Source organism: Dendroctonus ponderosae, unplaced genomic scaffold (genome assembly GCF_020466585.1).
Source record: "Dendroctonus ponderosae isolate FM_Combo_2020 unplaced genomic scaffold, Dpon_F_20191213v2 Dpon_F_20191213_9, whole genome shotgun sequence".
In the NCBI taxonomy this organism is placed as follows: Eukaryota; Metazoa; Arthropoda; class Insecta; order Coleoptera; family Curculionidae; genus Dendroctonus; species Dendroctonus ponderosae.
Genome location: NW_026019116.1, coordinates 5,867,917 through 5,888,512, shown reverse-complemented (window position 1 = coordinate 5,888,512; position 20,596 = coordinate 5,867,917). Strand labels below are relative to the sequence as shown.

Here is a 20,596-nt window from a genome sequence, read left to right as displayed (position 1 = left end):
AATTTTTACTGCTTGATGAATGAAAAACTTAAAATAAATACGCGCTCTATTTATAAAAAAGCGTCTGCTCTGAACTAGAGCCAGTAGAAACTTGCATGTTCCACAAAACATTGTAGCCAGTTGGCTGATGTGTTCATTCAAATTGGGCTCTAATCTGATTTTTGTCGACTGTTTGAGGTGTCTTTTGAGCAGAAGTTCAACATCTGAAAAATGTGTTTACCATTCTCCAATTGTCTGTATCCATTTCGTAGCTCCAATTCTCTCCTTCTTAGCTCAGCGAGTTACATTGTCAAAACATCGGCTGCAATGCAGATGCAGGTTTGGGTTATGCAACAATGCAATTGAATATTAATTGGATTAAAGCCGCATTAGACAATTAGCGCAATAACAATGGCACTGGCACAATTCCATTAAGCTGCAATGCAAACTTGTGCTCCAAGCTTCCAATATTTGGTGGCAAGAAGCTCTCGTTGCCAGGTGAATCCCCATTAAACGTTGCCTTGTGAGGATTGTGTCAATGTGAGAAATCCATCTGGATGTAAGCATCGATCCTTCGAATATTCCCTCGGAGGGTAAAGATAAAGTTAAAGAGCGTGATGGAGATGTGAACATGAAAATCGCCTGCCTGCGAACGACACACACTCCTTTTCCGGCAAATATTGGGGGCGCCTTCAAGATGGTAATTAATCAAAGCCCGAAGGCCTTCGCATTATTGCTTGTTTAGTTGAATGTCAAACAAGCTGTAGTAGTAAAGTGCTGGATGCCGCCCTAAACATGGCATGTAATCAGTGTTAAACAGTAGCAGGATAATGAGGGCCTGCGGCACCTATTTCCACTGCCATTTACTTGAACGTTTGTTTACGCTAAGGAAATTTCACTGTTTAAGCAAGCAGCCCACTCTCTGAGTAATGGGGCTCAGGGAGAGGACAATTTATAAATTGTTTAATAGTTGACACACAGTAAATCATTCAAAAATTACACCTACTTCTATTCGAAATGAGGCGAACTTCATTGAGCCCTGATGGTGGCTTAAATGCAACCGAAACGTACGCCCGAGAAAAAATTGTGTTTTTATTTTCTGCTACTATCTGCTGACTGATAAACCTAGGAACTCATTTGGCTTCTTTTAACAATTTGGAAACTTTTATTGGAAAAGCGCGCTCTTATGAAAAAAATTGTAACTTCTAATCTGCTTCAACCACAAAGTTGAAACTTTTGTAGCATACAGGAGACACTTCAGGTTGAGAATTGGCTAGTTTTTCTTGCCATCGCACAAGATCCTGATTTTTTCTTGCTGTTTAAACGCGCGTGAAAAAAATGACTGTTTTCACTCAAAACCGCGCTTATCTTTTAAAACTCGCAACTGCTAATCTGCGGACAGAATAAATCCAAGAGTTTCACATCTTCTAGTTGAAACTTTGGTCTGAATGCGCTGGAATTTTTGAAGAAATCACAATGAAATCCAATTTTCTCTTGCTGTTTAAATACGAATCCAAAAATGAACGTCTCCAGCCAAAGCGCTCGTTCCTTTAGAAAAATTGTAACTCCAAATCTGCGGCAAGTACAAATTTAGAAGTTTCACGGGATATAGTCCAGATATTGTGCTACAAACCCTGAAACTTTCGACGAAATCGCACGGAATCCTGATTTTTTCAGGCTATTTAAATGCGAATTTAAAAGTGAACGTTTCGACGCAAAAACGCACCCTCCTTAAAAAATGCATACGTTCCAATCTAAGGAAAGCACAAACTTGAAAATTTCACGCAGCCTAGTAGACACTCTAGTCGGGAGAAGCTGAATTTTTCTCTAAAAATGCAATAAAAATTTAATTTTTCCTACTATTTTAACGCGGGTGCAAAAATTAGTGTTTTTAACAAATTGCCCGCTCTGTTTAAAAAAATCATTACGGCCAATCTGGGACAAGTAGGAGCTTGTAGGCTTCACAGGACACAGTAAACGTTTGAATCTGAGCAATCTAGGTTTTTTTTGGGAAATTGAACTAAAACCCAGTTTTTCCTTCCTTTCAAACGCGAGCATAAAAATGGCCGTTTCTAAGCAAAAGCGCGCTCTCATGAAAAAAATCGTAACTTCTAATCTGCGGCAAGAACAAAGTTGAAACTTTTGCAGCATACAGGAGACACTTCAGCTTGAGAATTGGCAAGTTTTCCTTGCAATCGCACAAGATCCTGATTTTTTCCTGCTGTTTAAACGCGCGAGAAAAAATGACTGTTTTCACTCAAAACCGCGCTTATCTTTTAAAACTCGCAACTGCTAATCTGCGGACAGAATAAATCCAAGAGTTTCACATCTGCTAGTTGAAACTTCGGTCTGAATGCGCTGGAATTTTTGATGAAATCACAATGAAATCGAATTTTCTCTTGCTGTTTAAATACGAATCCAAAAATTAACCTTTCCAGCCAAAGCGCACTTTCCTTTAGAAAAATCGTAGTAACTTGAAAGCTTCACAGCGTCTAGTAGGCACATCCGGCCCAAAATGCACAAATTTTCATTAAAATAGCGATGAATGCAAATTTTTGCCTACCTTTTAAATGAGTCTATTTCCAGCCAAATACCAAAAACTCTAATCGGCGGCCAGTATAAAGTGGCAACTTTCACCAACTACAGGCGACATTTGCGTGTAAACCCGAGCAAATTTTCTTTGAAATCGGAAATGCAAATGCAATAGCGGCAAAGTTTGGCATGGAAAATCAATCTTTGTCTACGTGCAGCCTGTTGTATGAAGCCTAATAATCGGCTCAAAGTTGTAGGAAAAGACGGCGAAAAAGTCCCAGTTAGTTGAAGTTGAAATGTCGTCAGTTTCCCCAACCCCGAACGGGTATTAAAGAACTTTCCTAGCACTTATTAAATTGGAAATAATCGCGGGAAGTTTTAATGATTCGAACGGAAAATCGATGGCCCCGCTAGGGGATGTTTTATTGAGTGTTGACAATTTTCTTGAAAGCCCTTCACAGAATCAACTCGACCCGCATTTATTGCCGAATGGTTTTTTTAGTATTTCGGAGGGTTTCGCACTTAGTTTTACGCGCGAAAGATCGCCCCGAATCCCTCAAGAGGCCCTAAAAAATGATCAGCAACTCCACTTTGGTTAAAGTCCAGCCGTTTTAATATCCCGCCTTAGAAAAATGCCTGGTAGCTATTGGCAATCCAGAACAGGCAATATTGAATCAAATCCCAAACCTATTTAGCTGGAGCGAAAAAAGAACGATTCTGCCAGTCCAAGTTACCTTTTTATCGGGGCACCGACATTTCAACAAACACGACTTCCACGCCGGGGTTGGGCCCTAATCACATAAAGCCTTTAGCTCGGACTTTGGCTTAATCGCTATTTTTTTCTCGGCCTTAACCGACCAGACATGTTGCCGAATAGAGCCCGGCTCCATGCAAATCGACTGTCTTAAACAGGATAACCAGCTGAGCCATGATGTTCAATTAGAGCTTAGAGCCATTATCTCGGCCATCAGGGGGCTCAAATGTGCACTAAACGGGCTTTCAGGACAGTTTGTCAAAGCATTTGCATCAAATAGCCGAGCATGATTTACCTTGTTTGGACTGGAAACTGTTTATCTCATAAAAATAAATGCTTTTTTTGCAATTTTCAGCCATTCCGTTTTCGGGCAACTTTATCGAGTAATCCAGAGCAGGTGTAATTTTTGCTGGAATCCATTCTAATCTGGAAAAACCCGAGCTCGAGCCCGACACGAATTGATTCACAACAGCACACAACATACAAAAGAATTGAAATGGAAGCGGGCCTGAAAGATGGAAAAAGGATCTGAAACAACAATGAAGCACATAAAAGCCTATTTACTTTTGCCTAGTAGCCAATGGAGAATGAATTTTGTGGAAACAGCTAGGCTGAGGAGGTGCACCGAGGGTTTAGCTAAAGCACGTCTGTCCTCGAAACTTCCTGGACAATGCCAACATTACTTATATTGGCTGTTTTAAAAATGCTGTGGATAAAATGAGGAAATGGTTTCTAGGACGAATTCATCAAATTTCTCCATGGGGGAGCACGCTGGTTTAATGGGCGATAGGAGCACATAAAGGCAAAAATTCCCGATATTTCCCAAGAAGGGTGAACTCTTCTCCAGTCGGGATAATTAGCGTTTTAATTGCTGCCAGACGAAGTTGATCAAGTATTTGAGCACAAAACATTTTAAGCTTTTTTTGAACGGTCACGATCTTTAACCGACGAGTTTTTACTTATTACTGAATCAAACGCAAATAAATGCATATTTGTGACCTTCTTACGTCAAAAGGAATCGATTGAGCGCAAAAAAAACGCATGTAAAATTTTGATTTTTGGCCGAAATGTTTCCAAGGGTGAGAGTCGATATTTTGAAAAAATCTAAAGTTTCTCAAAATGATCCGAAATAATAATGCACCCGGAATTAATGAGATAACTCAGTCCTAAGGTCCTAAACTAGCTATGTGGCTTAAATGGTTCTTGAGAAACGTCGAAAAAGACGGCGTTATTTTGAGACGATTTTGCTATCAAAAAACCGAGCAAACTAACATCGTTCTGGAAATTTGGACTTTTTCGAGAAAACTGCAAACCGTTCATAAGGAAACCTTTATATTTTAAAAGTCCCAATTTATGCTCTAACCAGTGATGTAAAAACGAGCGCCCGAGCTGAATTGCTCCCCGAGAAATAAGCAAAAACGTGCCGAGAAACATGAATTTTTGACCTAATCTTGTACCTAAATGCGTGATACTCAAATTTTCTTTCTTGTGTGAAAACTACAGCCATTTCCTCACTCGCGTTTCTTGGCGTCWATAGGGCTTTAAATTATCTTTTCAATGATGCCAAAACGAGCTCTGTGGCTTAAATGGTTCTTGAGAAACGTCGAAAAAGACGGCGCCATTTTGAGACGATTTTGCTATCAAAAAAACCGAGCAAACTAACATCGTTCTGGAAATTTGGACTTTTTTGAGAAAACTGCAAACCGTTCATAAGGAAACCTTTATATTGTAAAAGCCCCAATTTATGCTCTAACCAGTGGTGTAAAAACGAGCGCCCGAGCTGAATTTCTCCCCGAGAAATGAGCAAAAGCGTGACGAGAAACATGAGTTTTTGACCTAATCTTGTACGTAAATGCGTGATACTCAAATTTTCTTTCTTGTATGAAAACTACAGCCATTTTCTCACTTGCGTTTCTTTGCGTGAATAGGGCTTTAAATTATCTTTTCAATGATACCAAAACGAGCTCTGTGGCTTAAATGGTTCTTGAGAAACGTCGAAAAAGACGGCGTTATTTTGAGACGATTTTGCTATCAAAAAAACGAGCAAACTAACGTCGTTTTGGAAATTTGGACTTTTTTGAGAACACTGCAAACGGTTCATAAAGAAACCTTTATATTGTAAAAGCCCCAATTTATGCTCTAACCAGTGGTGTAAAAATGAGCGCCCGAGCTGAATTTCTTCCCGAGAAATGAGCAAAAACGTGACGAGGAACATGAATTTTTGACCTAATCTTGTACCTAAATGCGTGATACTCAAATTTTCTTTCATGTGTGAAAACTACAGCCATTTCCTCACTCGCGTTTCTTTGCGTGAATGGGGCTTTAAATTATCTTTTCAATGATACCAAAACGAGCTATGTGGCTTAAATGGTTCTTGAGAAACGTCGAAAAAGACGGCGTCATTTTGAGACGATTTTGCTATCAAAAAAACGAGCAAACTAACTTCGTCCCGGAAATTTGGACTTTTTTGAGAAAACTGCAAACCTTTCATAAGGAAACCTTTATGTTGTAAAAGCCCCAATTTATGCTCTAACCAGTGGTGTAAAAACGAGCGCCCGAGCTGAACTTCTCCCCGAGAAATAAGCAAAAACGTGCCGAGAAACATGAATTTTTGACCTAATCTTGTACCTAAATGCGATACTCAAATTTTCTTCCTTGTGTGAAAACTACCGGCATTTCCTCACTCGCGTTTCTTTGCGTGAATAGGGCTTTAAATTATCTTTGCACTGAGACCTAAAGTTTCATAAAGTTATCATAACTGGTTAATTAAACATATTGACTAGGGATTCGACTAATTTTCGCGATTGGGACCCAAATCCGGTCCGGATTAGCCAGACGCATCCAAACCAGGCCAAAATCCGAAAAAAAGCCCCACAAAACGAGACAGCAATTTTAATAATGATGATAAATCAGCAGTTCGATATTTATTCGATTGGCCTAATGGAGGCGGTTAGTCGAACATTGGCCTAATGGAAAAACGTAATAAAATGCTCTCTATGGGGGTCACCATTAGCACCCAGTAATATTGTTAACAATAACTGCAGCTACTTTGTGCGGAGTGCAGCCTGTGTAATCCGGTTTGTGTGGAACTGCAGCCCGAAACATGGCGCAAACTGAGTAGAGTTTCCATTACGAATGTCCTTTAATTGTCGCGCATATTGACCAAGGGATTTGTGTGTCCAGTGGGGAACTTGGTTAATTTTGAATTAATGAGTTTGTAGATCACAGGGGTTTTTTGCGTGGAAACCCGAGCTTTGGAGATGAAATCAGCATCAATTTTGAGTGTATTTTTCTCTCTGTCTATTTTTTTGAACCACCGCAAAAATTCAGGATTGCTTGCGATTCCAAGGAAACTTTTCCTATCAGTAGATGAAAGTGTTCACTGGACCCTATGCAACTTTCACGTTTGTGCCTATCCCAGCTAGAAAGTTACGAATTTTTCACATAAAGCGCGCCTTTGGAAGGAAGCATTAATTTTGTAGCCCCATTGGGGACATTTCAGCCTCAAATATCTGCAGGTTTCAGAAAAAATGTAAAACTTTTAAGCCGATTAGACTTGACACAACAGGCAGCAGGTAAAGCAAGATTGATTTTCGCCCCGGCAAACTTTTGCGCCACTGGATCTGAAAGTCACAAATCCCAACTTTGTTGGGCTGCGATTATTCAACTTTGGCAACGTTATTAAAACTTGACACTGGCAAACAAAGCGCCACTCTGATTGGCTGATTTCTGCAACAATGAAACTTCATATCTGAACAAACCGGTTTCAGTTTGTTGAAAGGAATTATTTCCGTTTGTGTTGCCCAATAAATTGCTGGGGATTTTTAAAAGTGTCTCAAACTGTTGAAAGTCTGGATGGAAAGTCACTCCAGAGGGCGCAGACCGTAAAGATCCAGAATCGGCCGAACTGATGGGAGCAGTGCATAAAATTCCGGGACTTAATGGATTCCCTTTTGAAGGATCTTCAGCGAATGTAAACGAGGAAATTTAAGCGCAATTCTCCGCGTGTATTTATTTTAGCTTCCAACTTGGAAAAATGCGCTCGGCTCGAGCAATTTGGTCTAAATTTGCGTTAATTTCCCCATTACAGTGGTCCGAATTCCTTGTCCAGCTTGATTGGGAAAGTCGCTCGCCTCAACAATCCTGGAAGAAAAGCTCTACTTCCGCCTTTCCCACTTTTGCCAAGCAAAGGAAATGATCCAGGCCCCAACAAAGGGGCAGTTTACATGAAAAATTCCCCGGAATATTATTAAAACTTGCCAAAGGTAATCGAATGAAAGCGTTTTTTAACGTTTTCCTCGTGAAAACGGCGAATTTCGCCATTAATTTATCACTTAGCAGGGCCAAGAAGCGACCAGGCAATACATCAAACAGGGAATTTATCTCGAGTTGGGCTTGATTTTTCAAATTTAACTTTTAAAACTGATGTGTCACGGGGGGATTTCGGTCCCTTGTCCCGCTAAGTTGACCCAAATCCCGCTTCAAATGCCCGGATTTATGTCTTTTACATCGGCTTACTTATGGAAACATACAACTTTCTAATGGACAGGCCTGTGATCATGTTCGAAATGTGAAACAGGCCAGAACATGCATGCAGGATCGCCAACAAGCTGGAGAATGATTAGCGATAATTAAGGTTTGTCATTTGAAGCACTCTGTATAACGCAGGCAGGAAGTGTTATCTAGTGGGCCTTGTGCCTTGTCTCTCCTGAAAGTTTCGAATTTACGACTCCTTCAGATACTTTTTCATGGAGCTCCAAACTTAAGCCGTTATATTGACGATAACGACATTCGCCAACCGTTTGAAAAAATGAAGTTTTCGATAAAACTAACAGCGTTAAGCATCGATTCTTTTCAACTTCAATTAGCATCAGAATCAGTTAATCTTTTGTGAGAGTTTCGGGTTAATGGCACCTTCAGGCATTTCTAAATGAATTTGCAAACTTCAACATTTATGGGCCACATTGAGCTTCTGCAGTCCTTTAAAAAAATTGATTTTTTAAGCTAAGCAGGTGCCGAAGTTGCCAGTTTTTGCGTTTATAGTGCAAACGCCTCCCGATGTGCTCTGAAAGTTTCGAATTTCTAGCTCCTTCAGGGACTTTTGTATGGGTTTCCAAACTTATGCGGTTATAGGGAACGACAACTGTCTGCCATAAGTCTGAAAATATTGCTTGCCCTCAAACCACAACAGATGGAAATTGGCTAAATTTCGCACTAAAAAGCGCAAAACTAATTTAAAGTATTTTGGACTTTTGGAACCGATGATGATCAAAAGTTTTTTTTAATTGAATGGTAAACTTGGACGTTCTTAAACATCAGGTTTAAGTAATCGATCAAAAAGATTGAATTTTTGGAAAACCGAACGGGCCAGATCGATGCTGAGTTTTTCGTCAAATAGTGAAAAGCCATCTCAATGTGTCTTGAAAGTTTCGGATTCACAGCTGCTTGAGGGACTTTTCCAAAAATTTTCAAACTTGTGCTGCTTTAGATAACAACGACTTTGTGCCACCATTCAGGAAGGTGTAATTTTCTCTCATGCCTGGAGGCAGAAAAGTGACAAATTTTGGCGTTGATTAGCTCAAGATCTACTTAACGTTTTGCGTAACTTTTGAACTTATAACGCGTTCAAAGATTTTTTAATAACTTCAAACTTCAGCCTGTTTAGGCGACATCAATTTCCTGCTTTCGCTCTTAAAAATGCCGAGTTTTCTGAAACCAAAGCGAAAAAAATATTGTGTATTTCTTCTCAAATAGCTTGAAGTTCACCTAATGACTTCTGAAAGTTTCGCATTGATGACTATTTCAGGAATTTTTTGATGAATTGTCAAATTTTAGTATTTATTGGCAACATCGATTATCTGCAGGCATAAAAAAACGTTTATGGCAAACGAAAAGAGCTCAAAGGCGGTTGATTGTAGCATTATTTAGCACAAAACTCATTTCATGGGGCGCAAATGTTTCGAGTCGAAGGCCACATCAGAGATTTATAAAAAAATTAAAACATGCCTTTATGAACGATCGTGGATTTTAGCAACTATTTCGAAAAATGTTTTTTTTACCCTAGCACTGAAACCGATACAAATCGAAAAATTTTATCACTAAAAAGCGAAAAGCATTTCTAATGTTTTTGGAGAGTTTCGGACCAATGACACCTTCAGGCACTTTTAAATTAATTTAAGCTCCGAAAGCCACACAGCCTTTTATTTTGTTATGAAGGGTCACAGCGGTAACCATGCCGCCAGGCAAACCTGTCAGGGTTATAGCGCGAATGGGGTTAATTTTTGAAGTGCGCTCTTCAAAACTTTTGCGGCTCTCGCCCGAAAAGGTCGGACCGTTGGCCATTTTTGGTAACTATTAAGTTTTGGGGGGCGCTATTGATATTGCTGGTAGTCTTTTCCAGTGCGCATAAATTAAATTAATTGAAAAACATGCAACAAAGCTAAATTTCCATTAATTACACCCGGCAGGATCTCGTTTAATTAACATCCTTTAGAAGGAACTCTTAGAAGTTGCTTTGGCATCCAGCCCTTGGATGGTTAACCTAAGACCCTAATATTAATCTATTATAATAAATATGAGGGACCCTTTTCACCGACCGTAGGTGGCGATGTCAGTGCATATAATAAACAACAAACGGGAGGGTCAGCGTTTCGAATACGAGCCCTAAAATATGGCAGTTTTAGTGGAAATATCCTGTTATTGCACGTGAAAATTTGCCCTAGAAACCCTTTCAGGCCCGGTTCCACACAAGTTTAACAGTTTAAGGGTTGGAACCAGCTGAATGGAAGAACCTTCCAGAAGTCGAGATTGTTCGATATGTACGTTCGCATGTTTTCCATCTTCAGGTCTGGAAATCGGTTTATTAGCACGTGGAAAAACTCACTTTTAAAACATTCAGCATCCCTTTTAAAAGCGGGCGCGTTGAAAGAAAAAGAGGCTGGGAAAAGCGCACACGACGGCCTGTCTTTGGGAGATTATTGCGGCTTTCAAAGGAAATTGCCCAGTGAATGGAGCGCTCGTGTGGATTATGCCTGGAGATGTGGGAGAGAATTAGGACTAATTTGCCCACATAAAAGAAACCGGTTTTGATGGCTTTGTTCATCCCGGATGAGTCAAAATTGGTGTCATTTCTCTGAAGGGTACGCAAAAAGCGGCTGATTTGAATTTGAAACAGTTTTTGGTCTAAGTGTTGTTGCTTTGTTAAATCAGCGGATTTAGGAATGGATTAATAGTCCATTTTTCGTTAAAAAGTCATCGTTTGACCCTTTCGCGTTTCGAAGCTGAAAAAAGGTTTGAAGAATGCAGTTTAAAAACTAACCACAAATGCGCCATTTTGACAAGATTGACAACTAAAAGCTTTGCAGATGCATGGTTGCCGTTGTTTCCTTCCGGAAAAAATTCAGAGAATCGTAATACTTCCAAATGCTTAATGGCAACGTGGAAATTGCCTGTATAAATCGCTACTATATTACTAGGATAAACATAGTAACGCGAACAGAGATAATGTCAAGTGGTTGTCAACAACAGCCTATTGAATTTGGGGAGCTGATAGCGGAAATCCCCATTTCCATCCGGTTAATATCGTCTCGTTCTACCACTGTTTAATATATCGGGGCAAACATGTGCGGGTTAAACCCGCGACTTTTGAATTTCCACTTATTTCTCGCTGCATGCGCTCCATGTTTATCCATTAATGGCTCAAACTGTTCCATTTATATCAGGAAAACTCATCTCCTTGGCACGTTGCGACAGGCTTTATTGCGGCAAAAGGGAAACAGAGATCAATCGTTTTATATGGACGGCTGAATTGAAAGTATGTTTTCTCTCAATCCTTTCGGAAAAGGAAATGGCATTTCCATTTTGTTTGTCTGCATGCCACATTAAGGAGAGGGCAAATAGCAACGTGCCCTCGACGTGTGCTGAAAGTTTCGAATTGATTACTTCTTCAGGGATTTTATCAGTTGCCAAACGCCTTCTTCATTGAAATCGATCGAAAAAGCCAAGAGCAAAATTAAAACTAATAGATCGTCGGAAACACTCTGTATATGATCAATCTATCGATAGAAATAAAAAAAGTAAATGATAAACACGGATCGTTGCCTACGCCTCCATACTGTTTTCGGTTGCCAGGTCACTTATTGACGGTCCTTTTGGCATGCTGACGTTGAACGTCAGTTTGACTTGAAGCGTCAAGAGTGAATTTTAAAATGTCCGCACAAAATCGTTCTTGTCTATAATAAATAATTATATTATTTACGCATTTCCTACTGGGTTTGCCCTCCACGGCCATATTGTTTGTCGTCTGCCAAGTCGTTTATTCAATGTCCTTTTGGCAATTTGACGTGAAACGTCAGTTTGACTTGAAACATGAACAGTGAATCTCGAGCAAGTGTTTCAGTGTAGAAAATTCGTGTTTTCTTAGTGCAGTGAGCATCTAGACCTCGAAAGTCTCACTATTTGGATCGGTGAGTGTCTTTTTAACATGCGGCTGTTTACATTAACCCCCAGAAGAGTTTAACGGGCCAAAACTGAACCGAATCCTAGTGGTAGGATCCTACAGAAACAGGCTTTTTAGAGTTGAAAGCAGAAAATCGAAGCCACATAAGCAGGTTGAAGTTTGGAAATTCATTAAAAACTATTCGAAAGCGTCATCAGTTTGAAGCACTCACAACACGTTAACTAGGTTTTGTGCTAATTAATGCCGAAATCCGSCACTTTTCCGCCCTYAGGTTTAAGAGAAAAGGCAACTTTTTAAAATGTCCGCACAAAATCGTTCTTGTCTATAATAAATAATKATRTTATTTGCGAATTTCCTACGGGGTTTGCCCTCCACGGCCATATTGTTTGTCGTTTGCCAAGTCGTTTATTCAATGTCCTTTTGGCAATTTGACGTGAAACGTCAGTTTGACTTGAAACATGAACAGTGAATCTCGGGCAAGTGTTTCAGTGTAGAAAATTCGTGTTTTCTTAGTGCAGTGAGCATCTAGACCTCAAAGATCGCACTATTTGTATTGGTGAGTGTCTTTTTAACACATTATTAATTACGTTTACATTTAAATTTAAAATTTTTGCATAAGAATCGATGTTTGGCCGAACCTAATCCTAATGGCCAAATCCTTTCAGAATTTGGCCTTCGATATGCAAGGAAAGCGAGTTTTTTTATAGTTAAAAACACATGTAAAGCCCGCAGTGTAATTCCTCTTCGCCGTCGTAGGCCCCTCAAAAAATTTCCACACATTTTTATAATTCGCAAAGTTACGACACCCAACTTGCCAAAACTGCATTTTAACAGCCTGCTATTATACCCAGCTTTGCGCTGGCCACTCTCTAGCAACCCCAAAATCGGTTTGTTGTTGTCAACAAACCTGCGTAAAACCCGTCCAGGACAGTGTAAATCGCTTACCTGTGCAACAATGGATGTGTAGGCGCGCAACAAATGCGATCAAACAAGTAGTTCAAACGCTGTGGATGAAAAACAACGTGAAATGAACGATATGAGCAGCGACGAAACTGCGCGTTACATTGCCGTGTTGAAAGCTGCGTCCGTCGGAAAGCGGCGTCGCGACGCTAGTGAAGAGCGACGCTTCATCAGTCGGACAGGTGCGACGATTCGGCGCATCGTTTCCCAGCTCTGGCATCGATTCGTGGGACAGTCGAACCCCCCCTTAAGGGTGTTTCAAACGCACAATCTTTCCTGATGTGACACCTGCTTTCTTGTTTCAGTTTGCTCTGATGAACAGTGTTTCACCCTTAAAAACTGGTTTCGTGCACGCCCTGTATAGTGGCGATCGAAACGTCCAGGAAACGTTAACAAAATATTTTGATTCCGACACGTTGTTGCGCGGCCTTTCAAATGAAAACATTCGATTATGAATATGATTAAATCAAAAAAACGACTTGAAGCGATAATAATGAATTAATCGCATTAGGGCTCGGCGGCGAGCGCGCTCAGACGATTTTAATTGTGTTTGAATGAAGGAATTGGTATTTGACTTGCCATCAGGGGCGCTTTTCACTACTTTTCAATTAAATCTCATTGTTTCGCGATAATGGCCCATTTTCGTAGTGAGCCAAGTTTGGCTGGATTGTCGCCATCGGCATCGTTATCGGCAAATGCCAGATGCAGTCGCTTTAAATAAGCAGACATCTACCGAAGCAAATTTTAGTCTATTCTACGCCCCCTTCCACATTGATATCCTGCTGGAAAATAATGGCTAGTCTCTTGGGTCGCCCTGTATAACGTCGAGCAGTAAATGACACCATAAAGACTCCTAGTATGTGGATGTTCTTCTTATGAAATTTCGTTTAATATAATTTCAGCAGCATTTCTCGGCACGGCTCCCCCTTCAAGCAGTTCCCCGAAACGGCCCCCGAAGGATCGTAAGGAATATGAAAGTAATTGCCTATATTGGCAACTTCTAAGGGTAGTTTCCTTGAACCGGCTACACCCAGCTGAGTTGTTTCAGTGCGGGGGCAGAAAAAACCTCGCGTTCCATTAGATGGCTCATAAAAAGGAAACGGGCACAAAGGGCTTTTGTTTTCGGGCACAACAGCGAATGTTTTAATTCAACCCCCCATTATTTATCTTGGAGTTTTCTCTCTTGTTGCGCCAAATTCACTTGTTTTTGAAACTGGAATGTTTGTCCAATCGAATGCTGATGTGGCTGCGTTGGAGGCGGGATGATTCAAAAGTGGGTGCATTCGCTGGGGAGTAGAGGAGAACAATGACGGATCGATTGATTGATACATAAAAGGTTCTTGAGAAACTTCGAAAAATGATGATGAAAATTGATGTTGTGAAGTTGGGCACTTTCGTGCATAAAATGTACAACTGATGGAAATAGCTCGTCATCAGACCCCATGCTCGAAAGGGCATCATTTTCCTTCTGCAAGCGGCGTTCGGTCTAGTAAACTTGTTTAATCTCCCCAATGGGCTTCAAGTCAGCGATAGCTTCCGCAATCGTGCCGATGTCCTCAGTGATAAGCTAATTATGGCGCTGGATGCAGATCAAAGGGGGATAATTGCGGTTGGCGCAAGGCTATCGAGTCTGGAAGACACGCACAGCTACGGCTGCCGTTTCGGAGAACCCGTTTGCGATGCGAAGGAAGGTTGAGAAAATGATAGACTGAGTATTTTTATCAAGTATTTATTTAATAAACGTGAAGCTCTTTCAGCCACATACCGTTCACGAAACTAGGCCAGAATCACAAAAAGGCACATCAGCTAAATGCAACAGTATTTGGTTGAAACAAGTTCGGGTATTGCCTATATTTGGTAAGGAGACTTATCCAGATTACCACTCTAGTTACATTTTATGCTTGGTGTATGATTTCCGGTATATTGTTAAGGCTTAAGGCTTGGTTTCTTACACGTASGCAAAAGTGTTGGCGGGGATTTTCGAGGCACAGCCCCATTGGCTTGGGGGGCTCGAAACGTCCCCGCCACAAGTAACACACATATTGGCACAGCCATGGCAAAAAATGGCTGCCGCATAATACAAATAGTCAACAAAATAAATTTAAATGTTCTAACATTTGCTTAGATATTAAACTAGTAAAGGCGACATCGTCAAAAGAACAGATTTGAGAAACTATACAGAGTTATTTGACACTGCAGTTGGGAGGACAACTTTGATAGATCAGGCGCAGAGCGCGCACACCAATGGAATTACCTAAAGTTATACATATTTATATATAAACACACTATCCTAGGGAGAGTATTTTTCGCTTAGTACTGCATATTGTCATATAGTACGAAACAGCTTAAATTTTAATGAGTTTAGTACTAAATTTGGTCCAGAAATGTCACCGAAGATCGGGCCCAATTCATAAAAAATCACTATTCAATTAGGGTTTAAGATGATTGGTTAATTCCCCACGAGCGCCCCACCTAAACATTAATTTAAGTACACGAAAATGACTAGTGACAGTGAAATTAAATTACGATGCTTTCAAACCCAGCAAACTATAAAACTATAATTAACTCTGCAAACCGGGGATGGGATCGGTACGAGCCAGCAAAGTTCCCAAAAAAAAAACTACTAGCACACTTTGCAGAACACAGAAGCTGTTGGGGAAAAATATTTTGGCTCCCTCTGTAGATGCATACGAAATGCCATCGAAAAACTGTACAGGGAGTTACAAGTTCGAGGCATTAGCATTGGGATCGTGTTAGCGCCTAAGCCGTCAAGGAGTCGTGTTTAAGAAAATGAAGTTGATGATGGCGGACCGAAATCGAAACACTCAAATCGTGATTTAAGCGTATATTATAGAGAATGAAACGTTGTACCAATAATAATCGTTTGAGCAAAATGGCCTCAAAATGCGCAACTTTGTCTTAATTTAACCGATGTAACTTTTGCGATCTACAAGACCCCAATACTAACACCCTGTATAGGTCTGCAAAGGCTGCGATTACAGGGTGGCAAAATTTCATTTAGCTTTTGTTATTTGAATACTGCTCAACAGCATCAACGTTATACGGACAAATTTGGACTGTTCTGTTTGAAGCGTTATTTAGTGCAACTGTCTTTCGGTTAGGGCGTGGTTTTGCAAAAAATGAGTGCGTTAGATAAAGTTTGTACCGCGCGGCAAGTGAAACACATTTCAACACTGCAAACATTAAAATATACCTTTAGAAAACGGTTTCATTTTTCATCACGTTCATTTACAGAGTGATCGAAAAAAATACAACTTTTGGTCTTGCAGTGGTTACTTGATTCACTTGGCCCCATTTTCAAAATTTCCCGCTTATGTTGAAGCTGGAACTTTTCACTTAGTTGAAAATCTTCCAGAATGCCGGATTTTGGGGCCAATTTTGATTTGGATAATTTTTTGTAAATCGAATTTTCGTCTTAAATTGTAATTGATGGTGGAACTCAAAAAACCGAAAATTTCAAAAACCGTTTGAGCTGTTTGGTTTATCTTTAAATTTTTGTGTTGAGATCCAAAAAACACCTTTTTTGTTCAAAGAATCGTTTTTTTTTTGTATTGAAGTGCGTATGTTTTTTTTGGTCTTTTTCAAAGCTGTAAATGAACAAAAGAAATTACACACTTCAATACGAAAAAGACCGATTCTTTGATTTTATCCAGTGGGTACACACCCCATTCCTATTATTTTTTGTTCAGGGCGTTGCAAATGTGGCACAAACTTTTCGTTGCCACCCTGTAGAAAATTTGTCTGAGATGCTCAATTTCACAGGGCAAACTTGGCCTAGTAACGTTCATTTTGTTGAGCAGTTAATTTTCGAAGAAAATATGTTCAAAAACAACTTTACCCGCCCCATGTGTGATATCAACGCTTCCAGTCAGGTTTTTATGCCTAAATTGCATGCAAAATTCAATTGAAATACGTATTTCCCCAGAACCACCCCTTGTGTGGTGGCAATGCACAGGGTGTCCCAAATAAGTGGGCAATCTCCCGGATTCGGACCGAACAGAATGAAAAGTTCCCATAAAAAGTGTCGGCAATCTTGTCGTCTGTTCAACAGATGAAAAACGATTGGAAAAATTGTCTAGGAGACATCGCTTTCGCGTGTTGGCAAAGATGGCGTTGCACTATTGAATTTCCATGGGTAAAAGCTGATTCAAAATCGCATTTGCAGGTATTCCGGCCGGGACACTGTCTAGCAACGTTTGTCTGGTATGCCTAAACCCGCCAGTTTGACCCCTTATTCTGATTCACCCTTCCAAGAAGCGGCTGTTGGCTGTACCGAGTCAATCCCGCGTCAATTCCCCGTAAACCTAAAAAAAGCGCGCCCCCAAAGTTGTCCCATATACACGATACGACCTACGACGACTATATACACATTATCCATCTAAGTAGCGTTAATTATCTACAAACAAATCGTAATATACAATGCAAGGTATCGACAAATCATCATCCCGATTAGCTGGCGATCGATGTGACTCGGCCTCGATGGGTCTGTGACCGTCCTGGTCCCGCGCCATTCTCCCACAAACGGCAAATCGACAGTCAATTTTTTCTATACGTGGAATGTCAATGTAGTATCGAGGGGCCGAACTTCACATCACTGGAATATAAGCGTACGGAAAAATATGAGTGAATATTGTTCAAAATCAGTCACTACGTGGCGTAGTCCACTTTGTCCCAGGACAGCGTGAGGTCGGCGGGCGACCGGAACTCCTCGAGATTGAACGGGTCGAACGAGTCCGGGCCGATGCCCAGAAGCGAGTCGTAGCCCAGGCCGAGCTCGTGCGAGCCGCTATTCGATCCGCTGAACGCGCCATCGTTTGGCATGAGCGCCTCCAGCCATTCGTCCGTGTCCATTGGCACGATGCTGTTGTGCTCCTGGTCAGGCTGCACGTTGTTGTTGTCGCAAATCGGCGGGCAAACAGCCCCAAAGTCCATCAGCTGGTTGAAATCGACGTTGTCCAGCGAGTCCAGCAGCTCGTTCGGATCGATGCCGGACAGCGTCGAGTGGACGGGACTGGCCGTCATCGACCGCTGGCAGGCGTCGATCATCTGGACGTTATTGTCCAGATCAGTGCTGACGGCCTGCAAGTTGGGGTAGAGCGGCTCCTGGCCTTTGGGGCCCGCCGATCCAGGCGTGGACGGGTAGGAGGCCGCGCTGGGCGGCAGCTCCCCATTCTTAATCAGAATCTCCAGCACATCGTCCACTGTCTGGCTCTTGACGCTGCTCTTCTTCGCAGTGGCGTCGGTGTACAGTGGCGGCGGCTTGGGGCTCTGGCTGACGTCGCTGTACTCGATCTTGATCTCGGGCGGCTGCTTCACCTCCTCAATGTACTCGCGCTTCACATCAGCCAATACGAAACTTGGCCTGCTGTGTCCGTTGATCAACTTGGCGGGCTTGCACTGCATCAGCTGATAAACGAAGGCGGCCTCGGCCCCATTCAGAACCACCCCCACGTTCTTCTGGTCGCCATTAATCACCAGCCCGCCCAGGTTCTTCTGGTTCTGGAAGGCGACGTGCTGTTGCTGCTGCAGTCGCTGCTGCTCCTCGTTCACCTGCGCCTGCTTGGCCTCGGCCTGCAGCTGGCGCATCTGCAGCGCGATGTTCTGCTGCTGCTGTTGCGCAGCCTGCTGCTTGGCCTGCAGATGCTTCTGAAGCACCATCTGCGTGTTGGGCTCCGCGCGCGTGCTGTTCAGCGCCTGCAGCCGCAACTGGCTCAGTGTCAGCTCCCGCTGCAGCACCTCAATCTGGCGCTTTTGTTCGCGCACCAAGTCCTCGTTGGTTCGCTGCAGGCTGTCTTGGGACTGTTGCGAAGGGGCAGGGCTGACCGGGTCGCCCACTTCCATCAGATCCTGCTCCTGGGGCGACCCCAGATCCTGGCAGGTGGGGCTATTGTGCGATTGGTCCATGCTGCTGGTCACCGACGAGTCCACAGAGGCGGGGTTATCGCTGCTGGGCTGCGATTGGCTGGCGCACGACTTCAGCCGCTCGATCAGCTGCGGCTTGCAGCCGGATACCGGGAGGTTGCGCCGCTTCAGCTCCGCCTTCAAGTCGCTCACTTTCATGTCTTCCAGCTTGCCTGGCAGGTTAACCCTGCCAGGCATCGAGGTTTCTGAGCACGTAGACGGTGCTGGAGATGGTTGCTGAGCATTGGACGGCAGGCCATTCGCCGGCTCAATGGGGGGCGCTTTCTGGGAGGCCGGCAGGATTATCTGGGGGTATTTATGCTGCAGCTGCAACTGGAACTGCAGCAGCAACGTCTGCTGTTTGAGCAGCAAGTCGTAGCTGCTCTCGCCGCTGGCGCCTCCAGTGCTGCAGCTCTTCAGCGCGCTGGGCGGCCCCTTGTATTCGTGGAACTTGATGGTGCGGGCCTTGGGAGTCGACTTGGACTTGGATTTTTTCCGATTTTTTTCTTTGCCGGGCGCGTCGCACTTCACCCGCGTGAGAGGCAGCGGCGGTGGCGGGGGCACCGGGATGGGCGTGGGGGGCTGCGACGCGATGCACGGCACGGGGCTGGCCGCGGACGACAGCGGACTCAGCGTMGAAGTGGAGGCGGGGCTTGAAACGCTGCCCTGCGAGAGCAGCGGGCGGCACAAGTCCGCAAACACAATGTCGCTGCAGTCTTTCGATTGGCCAGGCGTGGCGGTGGCGAGCACAACAGTGCCCTCTGCCGGCTGGAAGGACACCACAATTCCGGCCGATTTGGCGGCGGTCTCCAGCACATCGCTCGGCCCCGGACTGACGGTGGCGTCCCCTTCCGAGCTGCCTTGCGAGTCCTCGTCGGGATTCACGTAGTTCTGCGGGTGCTGCGGCCGCTTCAGCGCCCCCTCGCTGGTCGCCTTGTAGGAGATTTTGCCAGTTTTCACCGCCTCCTCGATCGGCTCCTCCGTGTGCAGGATGTTCTTCTGGATGAGCTCGAGCGGGCCGGGACGGTGCGACAGCTGGTCGTTGAGCTGGTCGGCCAGTCGCGCCTTCTTCAGCATCCGCTGTCGCTCCGCGAGGCTGGGGTCGGCGTGCAGCGCCTCCGCTTCCAGGATGTGGCGGCGCTCCAGCTCGTGGCGCGGCGGCCGCTGCTGGATCTTCGCCTTGAGGATGTCACCCGTTTTCGCCCGCTCCGCTGACCGTCGCTGGCCGTGCGCTGGAACAGAACAAATCCCCTTTAAACTATGAAGTTGGGATGACACGAAATACTTGTCACAGCTATTTTGGAACAGATATCGATATGGAACAGTCGGTACCTGTGACCGATATTTAAAATAACATGTGATTTGGAATAACAGGGCTCGCCTACGATGCTGCTCAGGACCAGTCCAACATCTGGGATTTCGATATTTGAACAAGGCAAACACCTGCCTTTATGGCTTTCGATTCCCCGCGGCGTTGTCAATTGGCCTGAGTTTTAGGGAAAGGAGATATTTTATTCTCGTGAAGTGGTAAGGTTTTGTATGTATGGGAGTGGGACGTACACCCATGATTCGGCAGATAGCGATATTCAATGAACAGAAAATATCGGGAACAGCAGTAACAGCCGTCTCCGATATTTTCTTTAATGTGACAGGCCAGTGAGTCACATGCTGCGACTGACTGACTGTTTTTTCGGAATTCTGAGCTGTTCTTTGTCCTTGTAACTTGATCTTTTTCGACCAATAGCAGTGCTTCTGAAATAAAATAGCATTTGTTGCATCTGCCCAGTGGGGTAGTGGACGAACTACATTTAAATTTGCATAGGCGCTATTTACCTACTCTGGACAAGTTTCAATATGTGTTTATATCAAACATAGCTGAAGTATTAAATGGCCAATTTTCAATTAAGCGATAAGATGAATTGTAATCAGTGATTAGCATGAAAATAGAATATTTTTCACATTTTACTGCCCTTAAGTGGGAAAGATAAAAA

The 20,596-nt window shown here is 43.1% G+C and overlaps 2 protein-coding genes and 1 long non-coding RNA gene across 7 annotated transcripts in view; 1 reads left to right on the top strand and 2 right to left on the bottom strand.

The window, feature by feature from the left end:
• Positions 1–12,837, bottom strand: part of LOC109542307 (BAI1-associated protein 3) — a 33,902-nt gene extending 21,065 nt beyond the window's left edge. For all 3 annotated transcript variants that reach the window (XR_007282311.1, XM_019911481.2, XM_048669837.1), the window contains exon 1: positions 12,669–12,837. The gene's annotated coding sequence lies outside the window, so the exon portion shown is untranslated. The remainder of the gene's footprint in view (positions 1–12,668) is intronic.
• Positions 11,572–20,596, top strand: part of LOC125505642 — a 13,273-nt gene continuing 4,248 nt past the window's right edge. Inside the window, exon 1 of the long non-coding RNA XR_007282313.1 lies at positions 11,572–12,279. This is a non-coding gene — a long non-coding RNA (uncharacterized LOC125505642). The remainder of the gene's footprint in view (positions 12,280–20,596) is intronic.
• The window catches only part of LOC109542290 (myocardin-related transcription factor B), a 33,604-nt gene continuing 27,404 nt past the window's right edge, over positions 14,397–20,596 (bottom strand). For all 3 annotated transcript variants that reach the window (XM_048669838.1, XM_019911451.2, XM_048669839.1), the window contains one exon: positions 14,397–19,837. In XM_048669838.1, coding sequence (XP_048525795.1) covers positions 17,352–19,837 — 2,486 coding nt within the window. In that variant the 3' untranslated portion in view covers positions 14,397–17,351. The remainder of the gene's footprint in view (positions 19,838–20,596) is intronic.